Source organism: Dermacentor variabilis, unplaced genomic scaffold (assembly GCF_050947875.1).
Source record: "Dermacentor variabilis isolate Ectoservices unplaced genomic scaffold, ASM5094787v1 scaffold_12, whole genome shotgun sequence".
NCBI classification, from domain to species: domain Eukaryota; kingdom Metazoa; phylum Arthropoda; class Arachnida; order Ixodida; family Ixodidae; genus Dermacentor; species Dermacentor variabilis.
Window position 1 is genome coordinate 46408323 of NW_027460280.1, and position 18812 is coordinate 46427134.

Here is an 18812-nt window from a genome sequence, read left to right on the forward strand (position 1 = left end):
TATAATACGAACACTAATGAAGTCATAGCAGACGAGTCGCGCTTCATGGGTAAGAGTGCTACAGATTGACCCTTTGGTTGAAGGAAAACCTCTCGCTTTGATGAAACAAGGTTCATGGCACATCACGAAAGTGCCAAAGCAGTCACAGTTGCAAGCTACCTCGAGGCTGATCGCTGTTCAAGAGGTCTCAGACATAAGACAATGCTGCAACTGATAATGAGATGACTTGTAATGCTGTAGGAAGGGTGAATGTCCAGGACTTGAAGCTTACAATGGCTGTAATCAAAGTTATGGCGAGATGAAGCTGGAAAGAACCATAACAAGTCCCTGCTGCTTAGTCATAGCATCTGTAATCAGCGAAGAAGTCCTCTTTATGCAACACTTTGGCACTCATTCGCTCGGTCAAATAGCTCTAGGCGTTATTCAATGCCTCCTAAGTGTAGTTAAACGAAGCTCCTACGGATTTTCTGACAGAAGAAGATACTGTGCCTGAGTATACAGGGCGTCGCTTCTCTGCTGGGGAGCATGTGCACCTCAGACAGCCAGTGGAATCGTACCTGAGCGAGGCCTCTTGGCCTTTGGAATACTGGACAGCTCCCCAGATTTCCCTAGAACGCCTACCACGTGTCCGCGGCTCTGGACAGCGTCTGCCTTGGATTGAGTGCGCGCGGGGGGACTGGCTGGGTACCCGCCAGATAAGGGCGCTACTTCCCTATGCCGCGGTGGCGTCGGGAAGTGTTGTGGCTCACCTTGTCTCTGATCTGCTGCCTCATCTTCTCACGTTCTTCCTCCATCCGCCGGTGCTTCTCCTTTCGTCTTTCCTCGGCTTCCCGTAGCGCCTCGAGCCGCTCCTGCTCCGCTTCGGCTTCGGCTTCTTTGTCTTCCGAGGTCTCCCCGTCCCCTCCGATCTGGCCTGCAGCGGGGAAAAAAAGAGGGACAAAGCGGTGAGTGGAGCGCTCCCGTGCAGGGACACACAGTGCGCGGTTTCGAGAGCGCGCTGACTTGTGGACTGGAGCAGCCCCACGCCGCCGAGTGCCGCCGGCCCTTTGGGATGGCGAGCCTGTCTGGCGCCAGGTGTTCGTGGCGCGGGCTCCTACTTTTCGATCTCAACTGCGCGCACAGCGCCCGGGTCCTGCTGGAGGGGCGGCTCGCGCTCAGCGCCGCGGCCGGCGGCCCGCGGAAGGCGCCGCCGGCGCCGCTGTTCGTGCGCGGGGCCGCGCAGCACCAGTTGCGCGGTACTGCACGCTTGGCACCGACTCGACAGCGGCGAAAGTGCCGCACAGCGGTGGGCCCGAAATCAAATAAAAGTGAACCGATCGACTGTTAATTATTCCGAGTGTACGCGGACTGTTTCGAAAGAGAAAGCAATCTCTACCTAAACTTGTCCGTTAACTACATTTTACCAAACTTCTCCCGGAATGTTCGTGGCTTCGAATTCCGCGGCGCTTAATGCGGCACCGACAAAAATTCTTCTTCAAACGCGCCTTGCAGCGGGATCGAGGTACGGGAGGTACTTATGAATTCTAAACATCTGCTCGTCTCACAAGAACCCCGATTGCGTTCGACGATATCGAGAAAACGAGAAAATGCTCGTCTACTTTTCTTTCTAGATAAAGCATTCCTTACTGCGACCTCTGTCAGGCTTTGTACGACTTCAAACATGAACTGGAATCTGAGATTAACACAGCGTTAAGAGAGTATAGTAAAACTGAGCCTTTACTCCGTCTCCAAAAGTAGTGTTTCTTTTGATGTCAGTTTCAGTAATGGCGGCTTCTATTCTCGTTCCCAAGGATTGCAAGTAATGTAACGTGTTCGCCATGCGTTTTACTTGTAGATCCAAATTTGCGTATCACCGCCTTTTAATACAAATTGTGTTATATGTACTTTTTTTTTGCTGTTATGTTGGGTTTACGAAATTCACAAACTGAATTGTACGTGCACCGTTCACTCGAAATGCTGTCGGATGGAACGCGTTCATTCACCCTGTAACCTGAAAGTATAAACATGCTAAACGACTTGCAGAGAAAAAAAAAGCGCCGATGCATTATTCAGAGGACGTGGTTTGTGCGTAATAAAATAAAGCTCGGTGTTCAAAATCTATGCGATCAGCGCGAGCTTGTCTGGTTTTTTATTCTAGAACGCAAATTTGGTGCGAAGCTGAGATTTCTACCGTGGATCCATACCGTACCAGTTTCGCTGACATCTTTACGTGAAGTACGCGCACACCTCCAATGTTATTACTCACAAAGAATTCATCCTTTTGTCTTGGCGGACTTTCTTCACGAAATTCGTTCGGTGCACGCGGTTACTCGTTTGCACCCGTGCTTGGGCCAATTTTTCTCTCCAGGTTCGGAGCCCACGCACAGCTGTCATTACACCGGCACTCAACCATGGCGCTGAACTCGCGCCCGACGTTGCGTCCATCTTTCCGCGAACGACCAAAGCGAGGGGAAATTAGGAACGCCGAAAGTGCGGCAACGAAAACAAAACACAAAGCAACACAAAAGAAAAGAATCCCGGAGAGAAAGCAAAACAAGTAATGCGCGGTCCCGCGATACGCGCACGCGACGCTCGATATGAGCGTGCGTTCCCTGTGCTGCGCCTGCCGGCCGATCGAGACCGCTCTTCAATCAGTGCGCGACCCTTGCGTCCGTTGAGCGAGCAGAGAGCATTTAAGATCCTAGCCCCCCCTTCCCCCCCTTTCCCCTGGAACATCGAGCGCGGCGAGGTGCTTACACGCAAGAGAAGTACAAAGAATGAACTTTCCACTTGGCGTCATCCCCCACATTTCTTCCCCCTCACTCTGTGGTTCTGCATGACGTCGACTGCTGCGAGGTGCATAAATACGCGTCGCGCTAACGGATGACACTTTAGCTGAACGAGAAGACGCAGCATACCTTCAGCCCTGAGAATAGATTAGATAGATAGATAGATAGATAGATAGATAGATAGATAGATAGATAGATAGATAGATAGATAGATAGATAGATAGATAGATAGATAGAATTTTATTTAAAAGCGAAGAGGTCGGTTACAAAAGCTTTGTCCTACTGCTCCGAGTAGGAGAAAGGGGGGGGGCGGGAGTGTTGACGGAAAAAGGAAGCAGAAAGAGAGAGATGGAACACCGGATCACGATGCTTAGCTGGTGGGCACGGAATTTTTTATTTATATAAAAATTCGGTCAACATGTTCTTTCGGTTTCTGGACCGGGCAGTCTCAGCTGGTATGGAGGTTGGCTTCGAGAATATGCTGTCATGTATACGCGTATTTGGATGGGTCGAGCAGTGCGAACGGCGCTGTGGATGACAAATGGGCCTACAGTTAACTACATGTTATTTATTACAATGTCGACCATGACCAGGATCGGGAATTACGAAACACAGAGTTATATGCTATGGCTCAGCAATATGCGTGACGTCCATAACGTGCTTATAAAACGTTGTGCATCGCGCGAGCAACTTCGCCAATTCGTCTGACTACGCCGAAGACCTGCCGAAACTTACAAAAGTTGTGTAAGTGCACAATTTTTGTAAGTGCACATGTGCATAATTGTGTAAGTGCACAAGTGTAAAGCACTTTCCTTTCACAAGATATACGTTGCCAGGTTAGAGATAAGCGTTGCTTACTCATGGGGCACGCTCCGACAAAGTAAGATGAAAATATAATATATATCACAGAATTTCACAGAACATGCCGTCTTTTTGTGCGATTGGTCGTTGAGTGCACGCATGGTGTGTGCAGGCCAGGCATTGCGAGAGGTGCTGTTAAGAAACTGTTTCACTTGAAATGCAAGAAGCGTACTGCGAATTTTAAGGTTCCTAGCCGGAGTATACGTTCTTTAAGAGGCCCAGAAAATAGCAAAGAGGAAAGATGCAGCTAGATTTTTTTTTTACGATCTGCAGTAGTTTCAGGATTTGCGCGTGTTCGCGATTATAGTACAGTCTGAAGAGGCTGTATGCAATAGACCCCGGCGAGGCGAAAAAAAAGTGAACTCGGCAGTCTCTGTCGCTGAAGACCACTCTGTGGATGCTATTCGCACACGGTGCTTTATTAACTCGGAATGGCACCAGTTAGCAAAGAGGGTAGCTGCTGCCCCCAGAATGTTAGCTGCACGTTCCGCAGTATTCTGGCGACCAGATCTTTTGTTTTTTTTTATCCGAGCAATCTCTCAGAGAAAAAAAGAGAATCATTCTGCGTCGCAGATTCCGGTTCTTCTTCGCCTATGGTCTCGCAGCTTCTTTCCTCTTGTTCACAAACCGCGCTTTCCGCTTAGCTGCGCGCAATGCGGAGACAGAGACGGCGCACTATATATGCTTCAATATTTCTTTTATTTCGCCTCTCGCCGAGAGATGAGATAAAAGAGGTCGGATGGCAGCGTTGCCACAACGCAGCAACTGCGCGGGCGGCAAACAACACTGCGCGCTTCAACCACTGCTGATTTACGATGCGTGCGTGCTCCTCGCGTACGCTCGATCCTCTCCCCCACCCGCACCCCTTGTTTTGTTTCGCAAGCAGGGTAGGGGCCGTTTCGAGCCAGCGGCTAGACGAAATGACGAAAAACTAAACGCGAGTCAAAGGTATACAAAAAGAAAAGAAAGAAACACCGCCGAGCCCACGGAGAGCGTTTCCAAGCAAAGTCTCGCGCCGCGCTGCGTAACCCCGCATGCGCGCGCTGGGGCCCCTGTGTTTACCGCGCATTACTGGGATACAGGGCGACCACGCGTCGCAGCGTATACGCGCGCTTCTGTTTGCAGAGCAGTGCGCGCGACCGCTGTGGCTTGTCTGGGCCCCCGGCGGCGCTGCTCCTGCTCTGCCGCCTACACACGCTACGCTTGTAGCAGTTTTACAGCGGTCGCCAGAAAACCAGCATCGGGGAAAGAGCTTCCCAAAACACACGCGTCCGTGTACTCTTCTCAGGGTTCACAAAAAAAAAAACAAGCAAGGAAAATGCGAGCGATTGATAAAAGGAGGAAACCAGATAGACGCCTTGGGACGGGAGAGGAGCTGCCTGCTTTGGCTGCTGCGCAGCTCCGTTAAAAAAAAAAAAAAAAGTAAAAAAGGTAAAACTACGACCAACAAATTATGAGGTAAAAATAGAATAAAAATAACGATAAAAAGCAGGATAAACAGGTACGCAAACAGCAAGAAATCCAGCAATAACACAAAATTTGGAGACTGAGTGCACGTGTACACACAGTAGGTGACACTGAATGAAGGATATTGAACACCCCATTCGCTGGCTAGAAGTACCCATTTGATGAGGTAACATGTACGAGAGGAGAAAGAAACTACGAGAGGACAGGAGAGCACACTGCAGCTGTAAGAAAGGCTCAAGAGGAAGCAAGAAGATCGTAACAGGAATACAACACGTTTTGAAAGTTATCGAGATGGAGAAAATTAGAGTTTGTGTTCTGACTTTGTTTTCTGTGGAAAAGCGAGTGTCTGCTGAAAGATCAGGAACGTGGAAGGGCCTGTGTTCCCTGGTAATCTTCCGCGGAACCCGCAGTGAAACGGAAGCTAGTTGATCAGTGGAGTTAATAATTCGTGAATAATTTTATACCAGATTAAGACGTCGATACGATCACGTCTGCAGTCAAGTGACGGAAGTGTAGCATAATCATTCAAACTTGAAAGGTTGTCGGTGCGCGAGGTCAGAAAACGATGTTTATATATACTCAATAAGTTTTTCTGCCTCCGGTCAGTTATTATGCTATTTGATTTGTTTGTGCCATTCCACACCGCTAAGGCGTATTCAAAAATGGAAGACGTATGAATGTGAGCAATTTGATGAAGGGAAGTGTGGTACGGAAATCGTTTTCAAGTCTGCAGACGGAACCGATCGTTCGCAGGTCTCGTGATGCTACGCGCTTATAGTGAACGGAGAAGCTTAACGTACTGTCATTAAGAATACTGAGATCACTTTTTTCAACAACCCTCGTCAGCACTGCACCATCCACTCAATAAAGAAAGACTAAATTATGGGTTCTATGCAAATATGACATAATTCTTGTTTTAGACGAATTTATAGCGAGCTTCTTTAATTGGTTGCATAACAAATTGAGGGTCGGACTACTGAGCGCGACAGTCCTCAATGCTGCGCATCTCTTTTAATGTTTTGACGTCGTCAGCGTAAACAAGAGATGTAGACTGCTGGATTGCTGAGGAAACGTCATTCATAAAAACAAAGAAGAGAAGCGAATCTAACATGGCACCTTGGGGTATACTATCACTAGATACTGTAAAAACAAAAGACGACTGATCACTGACGCTCACGATGCAGGACCTACCGAGGAGGTAGCTACGTGGTAGACCTATAATAGCCGCTTCAACACTGTAATGCACAAGTTTCTTGAGCAGTGGAGGATGATTTACTGGGTCAAAGGCTTTGCTGAAGTCGCAATACACAGCATCAGCTTGGCCCCTTTGGATGGTGGGCGTGAAACCTGCATCATAAAGCTTACAAGTTTGGCGATCGTAGCGGCCAGAAAGAATTCCATGCTGATTTGGAAGGAGAACGATTTGAAAACTGAACAACAATACAAAGAGTCTCCTTATCGCATTCTTAAGGGAAACTGGTTTGATGGACGTGTGCTGAAACACCGCACTGACATTATAAGTGACGCTCAGCTGGAGAAATTGCCCGCCTTCATTGCCAAGCTAAACCCACCAGCTGCTATAACTCACCCCCACCACCGCCACAGCTTAAATAGGGCACAGATAAGAGAAATCAGCCGATAGCTTTTGCCGCCGGGTTTGAAGATAGGAAAAAAAGCGAGCGGTTTTCCACGCACGCCGGAGAAGTGCAATTATTCAGAAAGTTATATTAAAGAATGATGTGAGCATTGGTACAGAGATACTGCCGTAAGCTTTGATAATGGTGGTCGGAATGCCATCAGACTACTGAGGCATTCGCAGTCGAGATTCTCCTCAAAGATTAACGTGCTGGAAATTCGAACAGAGGAGCGAGGCTCTTCAGTTCCTGGAGCGGCCATTCGCAGGGATATTTTGCGTGCACTTTCGGGCTTTTTTTCGCATTCGGAAAGACACTTTTATGTAGCATGCATTGGGGAACGGAAAGCTGCATCGGGAGTTTTTCATGTCACTCTACAATTTTCTCATTGAAACTTTTCATCTAATTGTAATTTTTGAGAATTTGATTAATTAATTAAGACTAATCATCTAGTTAGGTCGAATGAAAAATATATAGTTTGAGTATCTACAAGCGACTGCACACAACATTACCTTTGTTCTGTCCAACTACGTGGCATTTGCATATTTTTAAACTCTGGCTAAAGTTAGCTAGGACACCTTGCATAGACGAAATGTACAGCGAAACAATTAGCGGCTGCTTGTACTTATCCACCACACGGGTAGAGCATATGGATATGTCCTGTACGTTCGCTGGAGCGCATACGAAAGTGTCTCCAAAAGAACACCGGCGGGTAAGAGGTGCTCTTCTCCAATGACTCAATACGATACTTCTGATCCCCCTAATACAGCTAACTGCAGAGAGACTGCAGGAGTCTCCTGCCAGCAATAATAATAATGACAACTACCTCATGTTTTACTCTCTCTCTCTTCTAATAGCAGTACTAGTTGCAGTAGCAGTAGTAAACACGCGAACTACTGCTTCAACCCTAAAAATTTGGAGGAGGCTTAGGCTTCACCTTTAAGTATTAAACACGTTAGCATTCAAATACCGCTGACTCCTTTTCATGCTTCCGGGCAACTGCAGCTTATGCAACCGTAACGTTTACCGGGAAACGCTGGCGAAGAACGCTATGCACGAAAGCAAGCTTTCTGGCAGAAACGCGGCCTCTTGCATGCGTCAATTTCCTGCTATTGTTTCGCACGTTTAATACTTCAGTCTGAGCTAGACGAGCTAACATAAAAGACATGCGCGGTCGGTGTTTGTTTTTTTGCATTACATTTGTTTGCGGGCTGCCGTTCTCAAAACTCCGAGGTATAACTTTGTAAAGAATGAAAGGCAGGGTACGAGCAACTTTGGTGGTAGAAGAGTGGTTGGGTATGCGTGGTCCGGAATCTGGCTCGAAATTCCTTTTGCCGAAGCGACGTCCGACACCGGACGCGTTAAAAGACATTTCAACCAAACGGTCCAAAGTCTCTATCGAGCTACACAACTTCCGGCTCCACGCGCCACAGTTCATTAATGCGATAGCAATTATATTGACATTCCAGGCTCATTTCTGCCGTCGGCGTCGGCGTGGGCATCGCCGTCTTCGTGGGCATCGCCGTCGCCGTGAGGTTCTGTGTAAAGTCCACGGGCGATAAAATCGTCGCCGCGCACCGTATGCTGTATGTGCGAGTGAAAGCTTGCGAGGGTGAGCCGGCAATCACGGATCAATCTCGCGCACGCAACAGCGGAAAGAGGGGAGGAAGGCGCCACCTTCCATTGCGCGCAAGGCCTCGGTGGGAGGGTAGGGAGGGGGGGGGCGTGTTCTACTCCGAGCGGTTCGGGCGGCGGCGCGCGCCCGGCCGGACCGCTGTATCCTGAAAACCATCCGAGACGGGTACAGAGCGAGCGCTGCGCTGTTTTCGATGCTTGGATCGCGTTGAAGCGAGAGGTAGCACGAAGGTCAATTCGCTCGCTGCTGCTGCCGCGTTTCCTCAATGCAGCGTTTTGACAGCGAGTTTCCGCGGTCATCGAGTGAGATGTGTTCATGTTGGCTTGTGCGCACGTGACACCATGCTTGTTTATTTAGAATGCCAATGTTTACAAGTTTATATGGCCGATAAATCTACTATAGCTGTTCTACGTATAGCTGTTCACTAATTTGCTATCGCAATCGATGCTACGCCTTTCGGGAGAAACTGCGCGTTTTTTTATCCAAGGATCCGGTGACAAATTCACAAAGCTCTGCGTCCGTAAGTGCTGTTTACAATTGGTCACTTGCCTTCGCTAAAGATACGTCCGACGTTATTCACGATAGGCTAAAAAAAGTTTTACTGCTAGAACTTTTTTTTCCAGTACGGGCACGAAACCTGTAGTCACGCGCTTCACGTTGCACTGGTCGTTCACACACCGCCCTTATTCAGTGTCCATCCCTGTGTACAAAAAAAAAAGAAGGCACAAGCGCGGCTTCATGGAGTCTCAGTAGTTGCTGCGTCGGCGCATGTTTATGGTTGCCGTGGCTCATGCATATACTGAACAGGGTTGCTACGTTCTGCTGCTGGGAACGCCTGCTCCGGTCGCAGCCTGAGCTAGTGCGCCTGCATTCAGGGCCGTCGTCCCATTTCTGCCTCTCCCTTTACAAAAAGCGGGCGGCTATTACGCAGACGAATGGGCAGTTCAATATGGCCGGTTTACGAAGGCAGCGAGCACGTTTCCCGAAATCATTCACGGTACAAAAACGAGTGGACGATAGAACTGCATCAATAAGTACAATGCAGAGAGACATGAAAGTGACGACAGCAGACCACGAAGTCCGTTCCAAGTTATTTGGCCAAATGTGTTACTGCTCTTTGCTGTTGCCGAAATGCCTGTGACTGAAGATGGCGCGTCAACTAGCTCGACAAGAAGTCTGAAAAGTGAGGAGAGACCGATCGGACTTCCACGGTTTTATCCAGGGCCCGAATTTTCTAACGGTCTATTTCATTCTCCATTCTTTTATTATGCGTCCCGTCGAGCAGCCGAACCCAGCGAGAATGACCACTCGGCTGCGTCCGATCCACGTCCGAGCGAATGACGAAGGACGGAAAGAATGGCAAATGAAATGGTTCGTTAGAAAATGGTGGCCTCAGGTTCCCAAAAGAACCTTTGTTGTTCAATCGTATTTCCCCTGTTTCAAACTTGTTTCCAAGCTTCGTCTTCAGTAACAATGACATCAGTAATAATAAGGATGAATAACGAACCTGGATTGAATAAACAAGTAACAAACTTCCTGGTCCACTGTCGTGCTCCTCCGTGTCTCTCTCTGTCGTGCTCATTGGTGCTGCTGTTCTTGCGTCCACTTCTGTTTCGAGATTTAGCAATTCTATGAATGAGTGCAACACTGGGAACGATGAACAAAAGTGACGTGCACAGCGACTAGCATTATGTGCGCTTTTTTCATTTAATTAAGATGGCATATAAAATAAAAAAAACGAAGCGTATTGCAGCCATTATTTTATGACATTTATTCCTTTCTTTATTGAACCTGAGTTGCGTCTTCTTTCCTGAAAATCGTCTTAATGAGGCGAAGAGGCAACAAAGCCATTAAAGAAACCTCTTAAGCAGTAAAGGGAGTTAAAAGCGCAGTAATTGCTCACCTCCACTTCTAGTGTTGAACCGAAATGCTTCGCGACGACAAATGAGAAATGGCTTATTACGCTCATGCGCAAGACGTGCGACTGCCTCAAGGAGATTGAATAGTAAAATAAAGCACACGGTGCCTAACAGACAGGCAAAGCCCAAGGCAAATAGAAGCAGACGGAGCAATTTGACAGCCAAGCTATACGAAGCGGCACACTGCGCACGATAGGCTTTATTTCCAGCAACGAAAACAACTTCGCTCGAAACTTGCGTCAGCTGTGAAATATGTAGTATGAGTTGCTGGCCTGCTCGGCCGGTAGTGGGCGAGCTTTTGCAGCAAGCTGTCCGCACAGGGGGTGTCGTGTCTACTCACATTAGTCTCAGAGACGCTGCCGAAAACAGCCAACGCGCCGGGTTGAACGTCGAGAAACAATATACCACCGAAACAGAAACGCCGGTTTCTGCAAAGTTTAGCCGCCGTCCAGATTAGCTGGCAGTCTTACCTGCATGCAGCATGCGCCGACATGCAGGCGCTACGCAGATTATAAATCAGAGCGCCCCGCCCATCGCATAAGCCGGCACAAGCGTATCGCTGCCAACGCGCTATGCGCATACTGTCCGAACAGAGGCGGGAGTGGGAAAGGGATGCAATAGCCTGACAAACAACGCCTGTTGCCCGACGAACGTGCTCGCACGAAAGCTCTCCCAGCTTGCTTAAACAGCCACCTTCCACCGACGCAGGAGCTCACTGATAGATAAACGGATGTTCTTATCATATTTGGAGGGGGGGGGGGGATTACAAAGCAAGAGTAAAGCCGCTGGAAAGCTCCTTAAACGAACCAAAGAGCGCAATAACTTTCGCGACGTTGTTCAACCTCGCTGCCGCCAGCAAAAAAGGAAGAAGCGAAACCTGAAAAACTGTGCAACTATATACGTCGCTAAGTTCGAGCCGGCTCTCTGTAGCATTAATCCTTAACTAGGGACAATTACAGGGACCAAAGCTGTGCAATACCGTTCGTTTCGGAGCTTTTAAACCTAATTACAAAGCACCTTTTGAAATTCTTCGTCGTCAAGTCTGCGTTGATGAGCGGTGTTGAATCCTGCAGGAACGCTGCTTTTAATAAGAACAAACTTTAAGAAATAAGCTGGCTATAATGTGCTCCGACGTCGCCACTGAGGAGAAGTGATGTAATTGGTCATAAATGGAGAAAGCAAAATTACGAGCAGTCCTGGAAAAGAACGTCTGAGGAGCAACAGTTCCCGAAGGAAAAGAAATTAACTAGGGAAAAGAAAGCACCGGCTGCTAGGAGCCTTTCAATTTACTCACTGCACTGGGAAGATAACTTCGCTTGGTCTAGCATTAACGCAAGCACCGTCACCGAGAAAGAAATACGGTCAAGCTTGCAACGGCGCAAGGAATGGACACGAAATTGGACATCCGCAGCAGTTCTCTGAAACAACGCAGCTGACACTGAAGGGCGAGTGTTTCACAAGCCGCACGTGCGGAGAAAATCAGAGCTGAGCATTGTCTTGTCGATGTCTGTAGCTCCGACTTGGATTCGTATGTTTAATAAAGCAAGTAAACCAATGGGTTTGTGCCGCCAGAGCACTGCTGTATTTGTGTTGGTTCTTCGCAAGAAAGTGTGCGCAGTCAACTTACAACAGAGAACATTCCACCATGCGCATGTGACACTCAAAATAAAAGCTTCGTATTTTGCTTACACAGTTCTGGAACGTTGCGGCAAAAGCTTTTCGCATGTACAAAAACGAAAGATATGAAATATAGCTTATTGAATAGCAGAGAAATAGTATGATGCATGGTACTCTTGCAGTTTTTGTACTGTCTCTATACTGTATGTAGATGAAGAAATCCACGTTCAGAAACATAACGCATTTATTTTTGATGATTCGGCCCGGGACCGGCTTTTATCAACAGCCGTGATAAAGAGTCGAAAGGTCGAAAATAAATTCGTTATGGTTTTCAATGTGCATTTCTGCAAATAATTGTACAGTTGCGCTCATGTACACACACACACACACACACACACACACACACACACACACACACACACACACACACACACACACACACACACACACACACACACACACACACACACACACACATATATATATATATATATATATATATATATATATATATATATATATATATATGTATATATGCGAGGCTTGTATTTGCTTTCTGAAGTTTTGAATGACGTGTGTTAAGAGTTACCTTCAGTTTTTCTAGTGCTCCGTTCTCTTTTTCCTAGACTGGTCCTCAATTCCATGTAATAAGATAAAAGTAATACAAGCTGCGCGATAGCGTAGTGGTTAGTGCGTCCAGCGCACAACTGCCCATTGCGGCAGGCATGAATTTCCAATTATAACTAGAGGGAACGCTGGGGCTGCACTCGTTCAGTCACCATGGGAACGATGGGCAGTACATAGATTTGCCTAATGTTCGTGCTTGTGGATTCAGACGTTCTTGTGGCTTTGTTTATTATGCTTTATCTGCCTTCATTGTCTAAAATTTCAGAGCAATCTATGCTTCTATAGGTGCAGAAAGCCCTGCTAATATGCACAATAGCTACTAATTTCAACGATTAAATCTGTCGAGGTGGCCAAATCGAAATGCGCCGGCTTGCCCACGAAAAATTCATATGTGACTTCTAGGTCGCTTGTCGATGCATGCGTCAGTGGCGTAATGGTTTCAATTTCGAGGTTCTCTGATTGATGTCCTGTGTTTAAACCCGGCCTTCGCACAATTTTAATAATATATATGTAATTATTTATTACACAGCACTTTGTTAAAATTACGAGTTTGCGAAATCACGAAGCCGTTTGAAGCCAGAAGGGCGAAGTTTAGGCAAATCCATGTACTATACCTATCACTTTCATGCTGGCTGAACCATCCCGCTTGCAGCTTCCGTAGACACTAGCGCCAGAGTTCCCTCTAGTAATTATTGTATAAAAGTCTATGGCTACAGGAGCGTGAGTTCGAATCACAGTCGCGGTGGTGGGCCATGGTTTGATTTGTTCTTGGTGGCAGAGGGTGAAGGCGAGGGTAGCCTGATGACGACGATCGTCTTCAGCCGTGAATTGGCACAGTAAATCTAGTTACGAGCTTTCAACTGTTGTCGCCGTAAAAGGAACGTGTCCACCCAGTACACATCGCCCTCAGTTAACTGGCGTAGCTAGCTAAATGGTGAGAATGTAGCAGTACGGACTCGGAAAACACCTTTATGCGTCCTATCATCAAGTCTCACAATTGTCAATTCACACGGTGCGCCCGCAGTTTTATCACGACTGGTTTGATGCGTTTTGATATTTGCCCGAAATCGGGCAGCGCAGCTTTCTTTTTTTCAATTATACTACACAAAAGGTCACATGTGACCTTTGCGCTTTGTTAAAGGTCATTTCTTCGTGAGCTGTATTGTCAGTGCTTGGTGATACAGCACACAACAGTGAAGCTGTGCGGGACGAGCTACAGTCAGCTGGCGAGGTTCCCGTTGCGTGTATCGGACACGTCCCATTTCGGTGCCGCCGAGACACGATGCCATTCGACCGAGGAGCGAGCGTTCTGAACACCTGCCGGACCAGATGTTAAGAAAAGAAGAGGGAAATTACAAAGCTCCAAGAGGGGGAGACGTGGCCATAGCAGATCTCTTCAACAGTGCAGTGCGTCATGACACTGACGGAGTTCAGCGCAAGTAACAAAGCATGGCCTAAACGACAGACTGGCCCGTTAAACCAGAGTCGCTTCTGTTTCTTCGATTCGCCAGTCCCCGCATACGCTTACGCCTACAACATTTTGCTCTCATCCTCATAGCTTCAAAAATACCAGAACGCGCAGTATGTTCTTCTATATCTCGCCTTACTACAGAAATTGTGCGCACTTAAAACTGCCTATTTCTCGTGATTCCACTTGAAGGAGCAAGCTTGCCAAATCTCTTAGGGAAAGATCAATACAGTCCTTTCTTCCAGCGTTTGCTTTTCATATTCAAGAAGGACAAAAAAAAAAAAAGAAGGGAGAGAGAGAGAGAGAGAGAGAGAGAGACGTACTAGCGGCAAGCAACTCATAGCTATACGTGCGTCGATCCGTCGTACACGCGACATGTATAAGCAAATATAGTCAATACTTATCCGTGCACTTCACTACGTGTGCTCAGCGATGGCACCGAGAACGAAATAAGCATCACGGTCTACTCCATCATAAATTGGATGCACAAAAGCTTCGCGCTGGAAGCGAAGCAGGCTAACAACCTGCTGCCTGAAGTAGCCGTCGTTGAAAAACGCTCAGGCGGTGCAATGCCGTAAAGATGGTCGCTTTTTATTATGCAATTTTCTTTTTTTGCTGAAAGTGCCTTCGTGTACGTCGGCATCGCGATGAGACAGAGAACGGTGAACAGCAGTTCGTGTCATCCTTCGACTTTGTAAATTACGAGGAACTCTAGCGCTGCTTAAGAATAACGTAGCACGGCGGGCCCATCAAATGTGAGTGTTTTTGAGTTGTCCCGACAGCCTTAAACCTACGTGCTTGAGCTATTATTCTACTATTCGCATACGTTACGCTGAAAAAGAAGATCTCAGTTGATTTAGATTGACGGCGAAAGATAAAACCAGACGTATCGAACTGTAAGAGCCTTTGTAGTATAATTACGCTCAAGGTCCCTCCAGGAGCGTAGCGGTAAATTAATAGTGACCTTTTCTTTCTGTCCTGTAGAATTCGCGACTACATAAAGAATCGACAGTGACACGAGATTATGTTGTTTGTTGTAACTCGCATATAAGCGAAATGTAAAAAATGACGCCTTGCACTAGGGAAAGTACCATTCGGTTAACACAGGGACGTCGTAAATGCTACTCTATATGTGTGCATTACTGAACGCTCGTTACACACAGGCTAAAATCTTGAAGCTTAAAGCTCTGTTCTCCCACGGCGCAACACTGAACTGCTATCGGCTGTATGCCTTGAGGGTTAAGCGTCGAAAACACGCAGCGAATAATTTATTTTCAATATTTTGATGGCCGGCTGATCTCGTTATTTATGATAACAATGAAGAGTTCCTTGGGGGTTGTTTCGCTTCCGTGATGTCTTAATACCGTTATGTTACATGGTGCAGACTTTCTTCACATGTTTTCGGAACAACAGCTGACTGCCAGTCTATCATGATATGGTCGCAAAACGCCCCCATGCCCCAATTCCACCATCTTTTCCGAGAACTTTGTGAACTGTTTGAGTTCTTTAAAGCCGCGGCAATTTCGAACGCATTGCTGACATGTCCGGACGCAAGCGTCATAACTTGATCACGTAGTCGCTAGCGATCCTCATGCTGAGGTCTTTAACCACGCTAAATTTCCTTTTCGAATAAATTCCTATCCACTATAGATGTACTCAGAGTTTGATACTTTCGTTGCTTAGCTTATATTTTAAAAATAACATAAAAAAGCTCAGCAACGAAAGTATCAAGCTCTGAGCATATGTAGTGGTACAAAAGTTAATTGCCGAGGCAAAGAAACTGATTTTTCTTAGCTAAGAGGTCACGCCATAGTCGTATAGCAAATAACCTAGAATGGGCGCACGCCACAGGATACAAAGCCTACTGCAACCACTTCTTATCACTGGCTACCATACATCTTGGCCAAGAGAAGCACCGCACATGGGAACGAGAAATAAATAATGAATGAAGGAAAGTGAAAGAAATTAAATCTGTGTGTGTCTGTGTAAAGAAAGAAAGAAAAGAAAGGAAGGAAGGAAAAAGTGGCATGAAACAAACGCGCTAAGTCCGCGTTTATAGCTGCACGCGTGGCGTACCGCCGTGTAAAAGCTCCACTATAGGTGCAAGGGCCGTTTCACCTTTCCACTGAAGCGCTTTGCACGACGAAGCTTCTTCACACTTACACTGTCAGGCAGGCCGACTAGCCTTTGCGTTATTGCGTCCTCCCCTGCCCTCACTCGCCGTAACTCTTCCAGCACTGGCAGGCTGTGGTAATTTTCACGCGGCCTCGGCATCGTGCAGCGTTCTGCGCACCAAGATGGAATGTGGCCGCCCTTCTCCACTTTCCTTTAATTACGTGCCTATCTCACGTGCAGCCCCATACCTCGGCCCCAAACGAAGCTTGTGTCGGCACGAGCTATGCCACTACGCAGAAATAGTCAAGTGAAACATGAACGAGCAGGTGCGCAAAGTTTGTCGGTGCCTTTGTTTCAACGCTTGTCTGAGGCGACCGTACGAGCGAAGGCTGACGCAAAATGAAGGGACAACAGCCGGGAAAAGTTCGGGTAACGTGGAGAGCGATGGCGCAGTTTCGGCGAGCAGCAGTTGTTAGACGAGTGGCGCCTTGTAGCAGCTACTTTAGACAATGCGCAATACGGCATGCAAATGAGGCTTAGGTAGGATGCACATACAACGATTCTCGCTGTAACAGCGCGCTGAATGCTGAGGGCTAGATGATAATAAACTTGGCAAAATCATGAAGCCATCCAGCCTGAATACGAGTGTCGGTGCTTTCTGTGCATACGTGCTAAATTTAAGCACTCGTCGCCCCATATGAAAGAACGAAGAATGTTTATGGAGAGAACGAACGGATGCGCGCAAATGGATTACTTGTTAGTTGGAGCGTATGGCTGTGCTATAGCTGCACGGTGATGAACGCCAGTATGACATGCGCCTCGTGGTGGGACTGCCTCAGAATGTAACCATACAAATTGTTGACAGCCCACACCTGACATGGATTTCGGTGGTCAAATGTGGACTGCATCGAGGCCATGCATATATAGTGATGCGTATGCAGTGGGTGCCGTGTTCCCTTTCAGCGACATGGTACTAAATCTTTCCCGAACCATCGCTGAGTCAGAGAAACGACGCCTGACACACAGGACAACGTCGCTCAGCGCATGCGCATTGGTAAGGCTGTTTCTTGTGGGACAGAGACGCAGCCAGAAAGGCGATGAGTCTTCCCGGCTCAAGCTCGCGTAATCCTCCGGCTTGAGCCGTATTTCACAAGGGATGAAAGAAAGGGAGAGCGGGAGCTTTCGGGGCGGCGGCATCTTCGGGCTGCGCAGGCAATCGATCTGTCTCGAAATATAAATCGAAGGGGCGAGGCCCAGATTTTAGCGATCGAGGGACGTTGCGCCTGCGACGCCACAGCACGCAGCAGCGGTGGCGTGAGAGCGCAAATTCAGTTCTCAAAACCAACGCGCTAGTTATCTGCGCCGCGTCAGAGACATACATATGCGTCCGATAACAAGTGGATGCGGCGCCTTGATCTGAACGTTTGACACATTCTTCCCAAAATTTGGAGCACGCTTAAGCTTCGCTTTTAAGAGTGGAATGCAATAGCATTCAAAGATCCCTCACTACTTCTCCCGGCAAATGCAGCGCATGTAACCGTAATGCTTTCCTCGAAGCGTTGGCGGCGAACGCTCTGCCCGAAGGCGAGCATTCTGGGGCTCTCCTACGAATACAGACCTCAAACGGCAGCTGGAAAATGGCTTTATGTTAGAGTTTCCACGTAACAGAATTATGTCTTCGCGTGCATTCAAATTACAATCCGATGCTATCATGTCTGGAGGTTGTTTGTAAGCCGTACTTTACGGATTTTCTGACGCATTTTACTTTGAGAAATTCAATTAGTTCAGTAACGCCTATGCGCCACGCGAAGGGCCTGCGTGGATCAGGATGCGTGGTTCGGGATTATTTTTCTCATACGGACAACGTCGCCGCCGCTGACGCCAGATTTTCTGCGACGCGGGGCCCTTAACGCTGTCGCGTTAAAACGAGCAGCGTGCGCCAGTGTGTCTTCTCATGCAGACAAAAGAAGATGCGTTGAGGCACCTTCTTTAGAATCTTTTTCTTTCTTCGCCGTTCGAAGGTGCGCCTATGTGTTGAAGTAGGATGCATTACTACGTACAAGTTCTGAGTTGCCACACAAATAAACAGACAAACAAACACCGTCAGTCATCTCGCTCTACTGCATTCGTTTATGCGTGTTATGCATTCTTTTTTTTTTCTTTTTCTATTGCATCGTTGCTTGGGTGCGACGAGAGCAGTTACTGAAAAAAAAATGAAAATGTCTTCGCGATGCATTTCTTTCTCTGCTCCAAGTTCGACAACTCCCGGAGCAGACATTGCAAAAATAAATAAATAAATAAATAAATAAATAAATAAATAAATAAATAAATAGCAGGAAAATGACAATGTGACATTCGTGATTTTGTTCTTGCATGAACTCGGGCTGAAATGTCAACTGCGCAAATGAAAAATTCTCTAAATGCTGTTGCGGAAACAAGAACTTTCAATCGAACCGACGTTGCTCTGCACACCGACGCGGCCTTACGCAGGCAGTGCCTACCAAAGAATGCCTTTCAGTACGGTGCTTCAAAGTTTTTATAAAGCTCACCTAATCGGTCTCTCGACCTTCTTATAGCGGAAGATAACTGCACTTGCTTCTAGCATCCGCCGTCATTTCGCAGACGCAACGAAGAACGCGGACTGAACTGAAAATATGCGTTGCATCGATATAACTCGCATTTTCATTTAGTTACGCCTTT

General features: G+C 47.3%; 1 protein-coding gene across 5 annotated transcripts in view; it reads right to left on the reverse strand.

Moving 5' to 3' along the window:
* cpx (synaptic transmission protein complexin) overlaps positions 1-18812 on the reverse strand; it is a 296980-nt gene that overhangs the window by 33955 nt on the left and 244213 nt on the right. For 4 of the 5 annotated variants that reach the window (XM_075676412.1, XM_075676413.1, XM_075676415.1 and 1 more), the window contains one exon: positions 750-913. In XM_075676412.1, the coding sequence (XP_075532527.1) occupies positions 750-913 (164 nt within the window). Of the gene's footprint in view, positions 1-749; positions 914-11579; positions 11712-18812 lie in introns of those variants that run through there. The other variant, XM_075676414.1, reaches the window with a different exon arrangement.